Below are 11,573 nucleotides of genomic sequence, written 5' to 3' on the forward strand. Positions count from 1 at the left end.
TCGGCGCATTCCAGGACCGCACTCAGCTGGGGGTACCCCACCCCTGTCTTCTTCCGAGTGGTACAGACCGAACCTTGACACGGCAGGGACGGGCATCAGTGCCTGCCAGCGGGCAAGAGCACCCCACTAATGGGGATCCCCCATCCTGTTGAGATGGTCCAGCCCCCCGGGGTGTGTGTACCCTCCCATCCTGCTGACATGGTCCAGCCCCCCAGGGTGTGTGTACCCTCCCATCCTGCTGACATGGTCCAGCCCCCCAGAGTGTGTGTACCCTCCCATCCTGGTGACATGGTCCAGCCCCCCGGGGTGTGTGTACCCCCCACATCCTGCTGACATGGTCCAGCCCCCCAGGGTGTGTGTACCCCCCACATCCTGCTGACATGGTCCAGCCCCCCAGGGTGTGTGTACCCCCCACATCCTGCTGACATGGTCCAGCCCCCCAGAGTGCGTGTACCCTCCCATCCTGCTGACATGGTCCAGCCCCCCGGGGTGTGTGTACCCTCCCATCCTGGTGACATGGTCCAGCCCCCTGGGGTGTGTGTACCCCCCCCATTACACTGAGATGGCCCAGGCCCCCACCCACTGGGGTGTGTGTATCTGTGACAGAGGAGGGAGTGGGGCGGATTGACCTGGGGATATAGCGGGGGAGTTTTGCTGGCACTGTCTGCATAGTGTCGGGTGACCAGACAGCAAGTGTGAAAAATTGGGGCAGAGGGTGGGGGGTAATAGGAGCCTATCTAAGAAAAAGACCCAAAATCGGGACATCTGGTCACCCTGTGTGATGGGATATCAGGACGTGACTTCACTTGAGGGATGATACCTGAGCCAGCAGGATGGGGCCAGGTGACACCTTCTGCTGGGAAACTGGACAATGGGGGTGGGGCTGGGTGAGACGGCTGGAGGGGATCTCAGTTTGGAGCTGGCTGGGGAAACGGAGGGAGGTCTGAGGCCGGGGTCCAAGCTCCCTGCCCCCCAACAGAGGCCTGACTGAGGGGGGTCCTGTTGTCGGTACCTACGAGCTCTGTTTTACGCCGTGTTCCTGCCGTCGAATAAACCTGTGTTACTGACTGGCTGGGACTCGGTGAGTTGCAGGAAGTGGAGGGTGCAGGACCCTGTCTCCCCCACCCCCTCCATCATGCTGAGATTCTCCAGCCCCCAGGGGTGTGTCTATCCCCCGCAATCACACCGAGATGGTCCAGGCCCTCTGGATCATGCTGAAACGGTCCAGTCTCCCTGGGAGTATGTGCCCCCCCAATCACGCTGAGATAGTCCAGTCCACCAGATTTTAGCCCCGCCCCCAGTCCAGTCACCTGGTCCGATGCCCACTTTGATGATGTCAGCGCCAGAGAGGATCAGCTCCTCCACCATCTCCCCCGTCACCACGTTCCCAGCCTGTGGGGAGAGCGGGGAGCCTTCAAGCCCCCACACGCCCCAGGGTGGGGGCAGTGGAACATACCAACATGGGGTATGTGGGGAAGGCAGTACATGTCAGGGGTGGGGTGTGAGGGGTTGATGATGGAGGGGGGAGTTCATGCCCCCCCCCCGCCGGTCAATCGCATCATGATATGTACCTTGATGGTGGTATGGTCGGGGGTGGGGACAGTGGTGTGATTGACAAGGGGTACATACCATGAGGGTGGTACCAGCTGGGGGCAGTACGTACCACTATGTTGTGACTGCAGAGGATGTGGCGGTATGTACCAAAATGATGCAATTCACGGGGGAGAGGGCGGGACGGTACCATGATGGTGGTTCTGCCAGATTGGCTGGTACATACTATCACGGTATGACTGACGGGGATGGGGCGGTACGTACCACGATTGTATGAGTGGCAGGGGAGAAGACGGTACATACCATGATGGTGGTACTAGCGGAGGTTGAGCTGTACATTCCATGATTGTATGACTGGCAGGGGTTGGGTGGTACATTCCATGATTATGACTGGCGGGTGTGGGGACAGTATGTACCATGACTGTATGACTGACGGGGGTGGGGCGGTGCGTACCATGATGGTGTGGTTGGGGAAGCGCTTCCGCACGTCCCGCAGGAACTGGACAAAGTGCTCCGAGTAGCCGTTGGCCACATCCAGGCAGATGTAGCGCACCTGGGGTAGGGCCTCCAGGATCTTCTCCAACTGCTCGAAGTCTGAGGGGCTGGTGCCTGAACTGGCCGCCACGTGCTGGGGAGAGACACTGGTGTTAGGACACTCCGAGACGGAGACCTCCAGAGGTAGGATCTGGGGAGGAGGGAGCTGGGATGGCTCCTTGGGGCAATATGGGGAGAGTGGAATGGTCTGTGGGGCAGGGGAATCTCTGGGGCAGTGGGGTAGTGAGATTGTTTTCTGGGGGGAGAACATCTTCCTGAGGCAATAAGGAGGAAGGGGGGGTGAGGATGGCTCCCTGTACGGCAGGAGACCCCCCCTAGGGCAGTTGGGGGGAAGCCAGGGCTAGGATGACTCCCAGGACAGCATCGGGGTTCATTCCCCTGGAGGTAGTTGGAGGCGTGGAGGGTGGGGCTGACACCCCTCCACCTCATGCACCTGCAGGCAATCGGGTTCCTGGGCAGCTAACTCCTTCCACTCCTCCAGCTTGTAGTGCTTGTGGATCGCAGTGAAGAGTGAGAACTGAGGGAAAAGGAGGATATGGGTTGTGACACTGAGCAGAGGGACACCCTTACCCTGACACCCCATCATAATGGAATGATCCACCAAGAAAAAAGATTCCCCTCCATAATGGAATTGCCCACAGGAACAGAGATATCCTTTCCCCCTCTCTCCCCCCCATGTAATGGAATAACCCACCAAGATGATATAATGGAAAGAGGAAAGAAAATTCTTCTCCCTGCTATAACGGAACAGCCCAAAATGATAGTCATGAACTCCCCTTCCTATAGTGGAAGATTCCAGGGGAGATCGTGATTGTTTACTGGCTGTGCACTTAATCAGGCAGTTTGCAATGCTTCTTCAGCAGGGGGCTGGAGGGGGCTGATTGGCTAAGCAATTAATCAAGTATATTTCAATGACCATGCAGCCCTGAGGGGAGGGAATCCCTAATGCTGATTGGCTGAGAAGTCGATCACATGGCTTATAAAGCTGCTACAGTGCTATAGGGAGATCCCTGATGCTGAATGGCTAGGGCAGTTAAGCATATGGTGTATGACCTGGGGGTGGGTAGGGGAGGGGAATCCCCAATGCTGATTGGCTGGGAAGAAGAACACATGGGGGTGTGGCTCTCCATTGCTGATCAGCTGGGGAATCAGTGATGTTGCTGCTACAGGAGACAGCGGGGGGATCCTTGGTCCATGTACCTTGCACAGGACTTTGGCCATCTCGAAGGTGCCCACGGTGTCCATGTTGGCAGCAATGATGGGGATACCACTATACGTCTGGTGCGAGTTGCGGAAAGTGAATGATCGGAGGAGATCCACCTATGCCAGAGAGGGAGAGAGATGCTAGCCAGGCTCCCAGAGGAGGATCCCTAGGGTGCACCATATCTGCCCCCAGACACTCAGGGATAGGCTGTGGGTCTCCCACCAGGCAGGCCTGGGGACTCCTAGGGAAGCAAGAGCCAGGCTGGGGCACTCACCTCGCTCCGGGATTTCAGGGTGCTGCGCTTGGGTCTCAGCAAGACATCCTTGAAATCCAGCTTGATGTTATTATCAATGTGCGGCATGGTGGGGGAGGCAGAGACTGTGGCTCAGGATAGGCTGGGGAGACTCCTCCACAATCCCAGAGGCCCCCACGGACTCCACTCCAGCCCTGGCACCCTGCCCTCAGTGCCTTACTGGGACTGGGGCGTGGGGCTCAGCAACCAGGCATCTGTCATGAATCCGGTGTGGCGCTCTGAAGGAGAAAGGCAGAAGGGTGACTGGCTAAAAATAAGACAAGCCCCCAGATCTGATGGCCCCACCTGAGGTTATTCCCCGTAGGCCTCGGACGCTGTGGGTCCTGGCTAAATGTGCTGGAGGACAAGTTGCCAGAGATCCTGGAGTGAGGTCACATCTAACTGTCCCACTTCTGGGTCCTTATTCCCACTTCATCCGCTGACCCCACCGTGACTTCCAACACCACTAACAACAGTTCCGCCTCGACACCCGACCCTCCTGAACCTCTGGCCCCACAGTGACCTCCAGCTAGTTCACGATTTCTGTCCCCCGGCATCATCTCGGCCACCACTGAAACCCCCGGCCAGGGCGCAGCCTCCACGTTGTGGCCTTCCACCTGTGACCTCTGACCCCACTGGAATGCCACCGTGACCTCTGACCCCACTGGAATGCCACCGTGACCTCTGACCCCGCCACCGCCTCCTTCCTGCAGCGCGAACTGTGACCCCCTCCCCGCTACTCGCCACCACGTGCACTCTGACCCCATCGTAACCTCTGACCCCATCACCGCCGTCTCAGCCTGGCCCAGCCCATCTTGCCCCGCGGGGCTGAGCCAGGGCGCTGACCCCACCCCGACCGCCCCGCGGACCCCAGACTGGCAACACCGGCTTAATTTTGTGGGGAGGCCACTTCCGGTGCGCCCCTCCCCCGCCACTTCCGGCGGTGGCTACCAGCGCCGCGGGCTGATCGAGGATGAACTTCCACGGCGCGCTCGCACCTCCGCACCCAAAGGTTCCCCCAGCGCCCCGCCCCTTCCCCGCGCGCGGTGCCTCATGGGAGGGGCGAGGGCGGCCGGCGAGACTACATCTCCCGTGAGGCGTCGGGGCAACAGCTGGGGAGCCCTTTTCTGCGCGCGGCGCCTCATGGGCAATGCAGTCCGGCCCCTTGCCGTTCTAAACGGGTGAATGGACGTAGCGGACTACAACTCCCATCATGCACCGGGAGGCGCCCCCTCGCCCTTTGCCCCTCCCGCGCTCTTAGTCCCGCCCAGCCGCTTTGCCTCACGGGAAAGTTAGTTCGGTCCCCCGTGGTGCTCAAGGGGTAACAGCTGTACCGGGACTACAACTCCCATCATGCACCGGGACAAGGGAGCTCCCATGGGCCTTTGCGCGTCCTGCGCGCCCCCCCCCCTTGTGTTCTGCGTTGCCCCATGGGAGGCACCGGGGCTGGTGCTGAGAGGACCACGGCTCCCATCGTGCAAAGCGGAGGAAGTGACGCCGGGGAGCGGGCCGCGCGCGCGGAGGCTGCTGGGTAAAAGCCTCCGAGCGGCTGGGCGCTGGGTTCTGGTTCCGGGTCAGAGGTGAGGCGCTGCCGGGCCACGATGCTGATCAAAGTGAAGGTGAGCAGGGTCCCGCCGCGGGGGCCGCCGGGAGATGGGGGCGCCGGGGGGGGGGCAGGGCAGTGAGCAAGAGTTGCTGCCCCAGAGCATCCTGGGATAGGGCTGCCCTGGTGCATGCCGGGAGCACAGGGCGGGTGCCCAGGGGACGGGCCTTGGGGCCGGGGGCTGCCGGGTGGGGGGGTCTCGGGGGAGGAGGTGCTGCCCCGGTGCATGACGGGAGTGTGGGTGCCCAAGGGCATTGTGGGAGCCGCTGCCGGTTCCGGGCCCGCCCTGCTCTGGCGCACGACGGGCGAGAGGCGCAGGGGCGCGGGGACAGCTCGGCTGCGCCGCGGGGGCCGGGAGCTGCTGCTAACCGGGGCTTCCGCTGCTGCTTCCAGACGCTGACCGGGAAGGAGATCGAGATCGACATTGAGCCCACAGACAAGGTACCTGCCCTGAGGCGCTGGGGGAGACCCCCTCCCATCCTCCCGGGGTCCAGCGTTCAGACCCGCCCCTCTAGCCCTTCCCTGCTCTCCTGGGGTCCAGCCCCTCTGTCCCAGGAGTCACTTGGGGATCTCTCCCAGCTGTCACCTCTCTCACTCATGCCCCAGGTGGAGCGGATAAAGGAGCGCGTGGAGGAGAAGGAGGGGATCCCACCCCAGCAGCAGCGTCTCATCTACAGCGGCAAGCAGATGTGAGTGGGGAGAGGGGTGGGATGGTGTCTGCAACCCAGGGGCATTCTGGGATATCTGAAATGTAGCATGCCCTGGTGCACTGTGGGATAGGTCCTGCTCCCAGTGCCAGCAGAACGTTCCCTACCTAAGGCATTATGGGATAGAATCCAGGCATTCTGGCTCCCAATCCCCTGTGCTCTAACCACTAGACCCCACTCCCCTCCCAGAGCTTGGAGCAGAACCCAGGCGTCCTGGCTACCAGCCTTCTCCGTTAGCAGCAGCTTTGCTGGTGCTTAAACTGAGTGCTGTGCCAGCCTGTCTGCCTCCCCCGCCAACCCCTCCAGGCTCTGCCCATCTGGCCCTCCCTGGCAGGTGCTGCCCATCCCCCAGGCCCCCTGGTGGAGTCTCTTGGCAGAGACAGAGGCCCTGGGAGGGGGCTGGCCCACCTGAGGATGCACCCGTGGTCCCTGCACAGAGCTGGTTCTAGGGGCACAGACCAGCTTTCCCCAGCCATCAAGCCTTTGGCATGGCCAGTTCCTGGCAGGGAGATGCCCCGGGTGCGCTCGCAGAGGGTCTCTCCCCATTTGGGTACCCCGGGAATGTTCTGCCGTGTATATCCCCATGGGCGCTGGGCCGGATGTCGCCGCTGGGCGATGGGCACCATTGCGTGGCATGGACGGGAATGTCCATGCTCAGGCTGGTAAAATCCCCTTTTCTGCCAGGCGGTGGCCCGCTGCCTCGGGTGTGCATTGGCAGCACACATGGGGACCGGTGCGTTCGGGGCCTGCACCATCCCACGGCTCTTGGGTCACTAGGGGTTACAGGGCACCTGACAAGGGGCTGTTGGGTGGAATGCCCTTCGCCAGCTGGCATAAAGGGCTGTGGGGGCTGCCCCCACTCCCCTGGGGTAGAACCCAGGAGTCCTGGCTCCCAGCCTCCTCCCTTGCCCCCCACTAGACCCTGCTCCCCCCTCCCCCCCCAGAGTCCTGGCCCCACTGCCACGGCAGGCAGCTGTGTGGTGGCTCCGCATGGCTCATGCCCCCTCTGTCTTTGTCTCCCTCCGTCTGCCCCACAGGAACGACGAGAAGACAGCGGCCGACTACAAGATCCAGGGCGGCTCTGTCCTCCACCTGGTCTTGGCTCTGCGAGGGGGGCAGCTACGGTGATGGGACCCCCCCGCTGGAGCAACAGAGCCCCCCACACGCACCCCCTGCTCTGCTAGCACTGTCTGGATGGCTGCTTACCCCTCCCCCATGGACTCTCAGTGGGGGTGGCTGTCCGTGGGGGGCTGGGCTGGCGCTCGGGGGTCCCCGTTGGTGTCTTGTTCCGTATGTTTGGATCACTGAGTGTTAATAAAGGTGTCTCAGTGTAGCAGAGTGTGGAGATGCGGCTGCTTCTGGGGTGGGGTGGTTATAGGGGGACCCTTTGCCCAGCATTGAGATGCAGCTGCTGGTGTGGGGAATGGGTGCAGGTATTTGGGGACCTGGCACTGAGATGTGGCCCCTCCAAGGGGGGGCAGGGGCTGGTTATACAGTGAGATCCACTGAGAGGGGGCCTGTCTGGGGTGGGCGCAAGGGCTGGTTATTTGGGGACCCAGCGTGCCAGATGAAGTGGGTCCACAGGCTGTGGCCCACCCAGTTTTTACCCCCGTAAGGGCAAGCCATGGGGAGGAGGGGGTGTGGAGGAGTCAGCGGGGGGCAGGGACTGGCAGTGAAGAGACAGTGTGGAGAGGTAGGGCCTCCTGTGTTAGGGAGCTTCCCTCACTCCTGCGGGGACGCCTCGCCTGGCCCTGACATGCAGCTGGCTCGGGGCGGTGGGCTGCGAGGGCTGGTTACACAAGAACCCCTCGCCTGGCCCTGACATGCAGCTGGCTCGGGGCGGTGGGCTGCGAGGGCTGGTTACACAAGAACCCCTCGCCTGGCCCTGACATGCAGCTGGCTCAGGGGAGCTGGTTACACAGGAACCCCTCACCCAGTGCTGAGATGCAGCTGGCTCTGGGGTGGGGGCTGGTTACACGGGGACCCCTCACCCGGCGCTGAGATGCGGCTGGCTCGTGGGGGGGGGCTGGTTACACGGGGACCCCTCACCCGGCGCTGAGATGCGGCTGGCTCGCGGGGGGGCGGGGGCTGGTTACACGGGGACCCCTCACCCGGCGCTGAGATGCGGCTGGCTCGTGGGGGGGGGCTGGTTACACGGGGACCCCTCACCCGGCGCTGAGATGCGGCTGGCTCGCGGGGGGGCGGGGGCTGGTTACACGGGGACCCCTCACCCGGCGCTGAGATGCAGCTGACTCTGGTGTGGGTCTGCACCGGCTCTTTGGCTCTGTGTCCCGGCACGGGCGGGGTTAACTGCAGAGCGGCCTGTCTAGCCTGCGTCTCTACGGCCCAACACGTGGGGCGCAGCCAGGCGTAGCCCCGCGATCAGCCGGGCCAGCCCCATCCAGCTCAGAAACTCCCTGTTCCCTCCCCCCGTTAGGGGCGCGATGTGCCACCTCCCGGGGCTGGTGGTGTTTGACCTGGGTGAGTTTGGGGCACGGGGGGATCAAGGGTCCGTGGGATCGAACCGGGACCTCTGGAGCTTAGTGCTGGGACAGACCCCCCACCTTCCCCAGGTGTGTGGCTCACACCTGCCCACCGACTCGGGCTGAGATGCTGGGGGTGGGGCAGAGCGCAGGTTTCGGGGCGGGGTCTTCCCACTGTCCTGCGTTTGGGTCCGGCTCTGGGTGAGTTTGGGGCAGTGAGGGGGGCGACTGGAGAGTTTGGGGTGATCTGGGTGGGGATCCCCAGAGACTGGGCTGGGATGCGGGGGGGGGAGAGTGTGGGGCCACCCCCCAGGGGGGCGGTTGCTGGGTGGGGGTCACCAGGGGGGTCTGGACTCCGTGTCCCCAGAGACTGGGCTGGGATGCTTGGGGGACAATGTGGGGCCACCCCCCAGCGGGGTGGTTGCTGGGTGGGTGTCACTAGGGGGGTCTGGACTCCGTGTCCCCAGAGACTGGGCTGGGATGCTTGGGGGACAATGTGGGGCCACCCCCCAGCGGGGTGGTTGCTGGGTGGGGGTCACCAGGGGGGTCCGGGCTCTGTGTCCCCAGAGACTGGGCTGGGATGCTGGGGGGACAGTGTGGGGCCACCCCCTAGAGGGGCGGTTGCTGGGTGGGGGTCGCCGTGGGGGTCTGAGCTCCGTGTCCCCAGAGACTGGGCTGGGATGCCGAGGGGACAGTGTGGGGCCACCCCCTAGAGGGGCGGTTGCTGGGTGGGGTCTCCCCACAGTGCTCGGTTTGGGGGGTCTCCGGGGGGGGTAACGTCTCTCCTTTCTTGTTGCAGATTACACCCTGTGGCCCTTCTGGGTCGACACCCACGTGGACCCCCCCTTCCACCGGGACAGGTGGGAGGGGTAACATGGGGAGGGGACGGGGGGAACAGCAGTTGGCCTAAGAGGGAGGACTGTAGGGGTAAGATGGGGCAGGGGCCAGGCGCTATAGGATGGGGCTATAGGGGGTGGGGAGCGATAAGGGAGGGCTATGGGGGGTCAGGGGAGGGGCTATAGGGGATCAGGGCTATGGGGGTCAGAGCGGAGGGGGTATGGGGCTATAGGGGGTCAGAGGAGGCTATGGGAGCTATAGGGGGTTGAGAGGGGGCTACAGGGGAGCGGGGCTAAGAGGGTCAGAGGGGTGGGGCTATAGGGGATATGGGACTGTAGGGGGTCAGAGGAGGCCATGGTGGCTATAGGGGGTCAGGGGAGGGGCTATAGGGGATATGGGGCTATAGGGGATCAGAGAGGCTATGAGGGCTATTGGGTGGGTCAGGGGAGGGGCTATAGGGGATTGGGGCTATAGGGGATCAAAGGAGGCTATAGGGAAGGGCTCTACCAAATTTAGGGTCCATTGTGGTCAGTTTCACAGTCAGGATTTTAACAATCGTCAGTTTCATGATCTGAGCTCCTGACATCTGAAATGTCCCCTGCGGTGAGCAGGGGCGTCCTGACCCAAAAGGGGGCTGTTGGGGGGGTCACAAAGTTAGTGGGGGTGGGTTGCGCTGTTGCCATTCTTATTTCTGTGCTGCTGCTGGTGGCGACGCTCCAGGCCAGCAGCCCCCACCCCTCACAGCCCCTTTAGGGTTGGGACCCCCGGGGGGGAGAAAGGTTCCCCCCACCCCCCATTAAATCTGCACAGGGAAAGCACACGAAAGACCAGCTTCCACGGGGGAGACCGGACTTCACAGTCCGTGACCCCCTGAATTTGGTAGGGTCCTAGCTGGAGGGGCCCGAGAGGTTTGGGGAAGGAGCTATAGTGAGTCAGTGGAGGTTATGGGGGTTGAAGGGGCTATAGGGGATTAGGGGTTATAAGGGAGGGATATATGTGCCCAGGGAGGGCTTATAGGAGGTCAGAGGAGTTTATGAGGGCTATAGGGGGTTGGGTAAAGGGCTATGGGGTCAGAGGGGAGGGGCTATAGGGAGTCAGAGGAGGTTATATGGGGCCATAGGGGGTTGGAGGAGTCGGGTAACCCTGTCTGCCCCCAGGGCTGGCTCAGTGCTGGATGCCCACGGCCGCCCCGTCCGCCTGTACCCCGAGGTGCCGGCTGTGCTGGAGCGACTGCAGGGCCTGGGCGTCCCCATGGCAGCCGCCTCCCGGTGAGTGTCTGACCCCTGCCCCCCACACCCTCCACCACCCCACCCCCCTGACTGCCCACTCCCCCCAGGACGGGCGAGATCCGTGGCGCCACCCAGCTGCTGGAGCTCTTCGGCGTGCGCCGCTTCCTGTGCCGTGTGGAGATCTACCCCGGGGGAAAGAGCACCCACTTCCACAGGTACCCCTGAACCCCCAAATCCTCACCTCCACTTCCACAGGTACCCCTGAACCCCCAAATCCCCACCCTCACTTCCACAGGTACCCACTGCACCCCTGAACCCCGGCACCCCCAAATCCCCAGCCCCCACTTCCACAGGTACCCACTGCACCCCCAAACCCTGACACCCCAACTTCTACAGGTACCCACTGCATCCCCAAACCCCCACCCCCACTTGCACAGGTACCCACTGTACCCACAAAGCCCAGCACCCACAAACTTTCCACCCCCCACTTATCCACTGCACTCCTGGCACCCCCAACCCCCCACTTCCACAGGTACCCCCTGCACCCCTAAACCCCACTTCCCCTTCTGAGATCCAGCCTAGGGGGAAGAGTGCTCACTTCCCCAAGTAACCCCCCAGCCCCAACCCTCACTGCCCCCTGACCCCCATACTGCCAGCCCTGAATCTGCCCCTCCCCTCCAGGCTGCAGCAGGACACCGGGGTCCCCTTCGCCCAGATGCTGTTCTTCGACGACGAGGAGCGCAACATCCGGGACGTCAGCAAGCTAGGTACCGGGGGGCTCAGATCCCCCCTGGGGGAGGGCCCAGCCCTCCTGGGCAGGACTCCCCTGCCAGCCCCACATGGGTGAATGTTGGGAGAGGGTCCACGGAGGGAATGGGGAGAGGGGTCAGGGACTGAGATGTTGCGGGGGGAGGGGAGCAAATGGAGAGGAGGGGGGGATGAATGGTGGGGGTCATCCCCTCTCTCTTCTGCCCCCCAGGTGTCACCTGCGTCCTGGTCCCTGATGGAATGACCCAGGCGCTCCTCACCCAGGGGCTGGAGGCCTTCGCTCGCTCCTGACCCCCCCACCATACCCCCCCGCCAAGGGCAGAATAAACTCCAGAGTGACTGAG

At 63.0% G+C, this 11,573-nt stretch overlaps 3 protein-coding genes across 4 annotated transcripts; 2 read left to right on the forward strand and 1 right to left on the reverse strand.

Moving 5' to 3' along the window:
* Positions 1-5: 5 nt before the first annotated feature.
* On the reverse strand, positions 6-4,103 carry LOC116839051 (GMP reductase 2; the record flags this gene model as incomplete). The annotated part of the gene is made up of 6 exons (XM_075061339.1): positions 3,585-4,103; positions 3,307-3,426; positions 2,540-2,623; positions 2,006-2,179; positions 1,311-1,392; positions 6-73 (listed from the first exon to the last, which is right to left on the reverse strand). Coding segments are annotated over exons 1-6 (615 nt in total), but the record flags the coding sequence as incomplete, so codon positions are not given.
* Positions 4,104-5,110: 1,007 nt separating this feature from the next.
* NEDD8 (NEDD8 ubiquitin like modifier) lies at positions 5,111-7,243 on the forward strand. Its single transcript, XM_032804703.2, has 4 exons — positions 5,111-5,221; positions 5,599-5,646; positions 5,812-5,894; positions 6,950-7,243. The coding sequence occupies exons 1-4, from the start codon at positions 5,204-5,206 to the stop codon at positions 7,038-7,040; spliced, it is 240 nt and encodes a 79-aa protein (XP_032660594.1). The 5' UTR covers positions 5,111-5,203; the 3' UTR covers positions 7,041-7,243.
* A 971-nt stretch (positions 7,244-8,214) lies between these two features.
* Positions 8,215-11,573, forward strand: MDP1 (magnesium dependent phosphatase 1). 2 transcript variants are annotated; one of them, XM_032804699.2, is made up of 6 exons: positions 8,215-8,393; positions 9,195-9,255; positions 10,390-10,500; positions 10,569-10,676; positions 11,143-11,228; positions 11,441-11,573. In XM_032804699.2, exons 1-6 carry the CDS (start codon positions 8,357-8,359, stop codon positions 11,518-11,520), a joined length of 483 nt encoding a protein of 160 aa, XP_032660590.1. In that variant the 5' UTR covers positions 8,215-8,356; the 3' UTR covers positions 11,521-11,573. The 2 variants fall into 2 exon arrangements, with proteins under 2 accessions (XP_032660590.1, XP_032660591.1); XM_032804700.2 differs by lacking the exon at positions 10,390-10,500.

The sequence above is a fragment of the Chelonoidis abingdonii genome, unplaced genomic scaffold (genome assembly GCF_003597395.2).
Source record: "Chelonoidis abingdonii isolate Lonesome George unplaced genomic scaffold, CheloAbing_2.0 scaffold0020, whole genome shotgun sequence".
In the NCBI taxonomy this organism is placed as follows: Eukaryota; Metazoa; Chordata; order Testudines; family Testudinidae; genus Chelonoidis; species Chelonoidis abingdonii.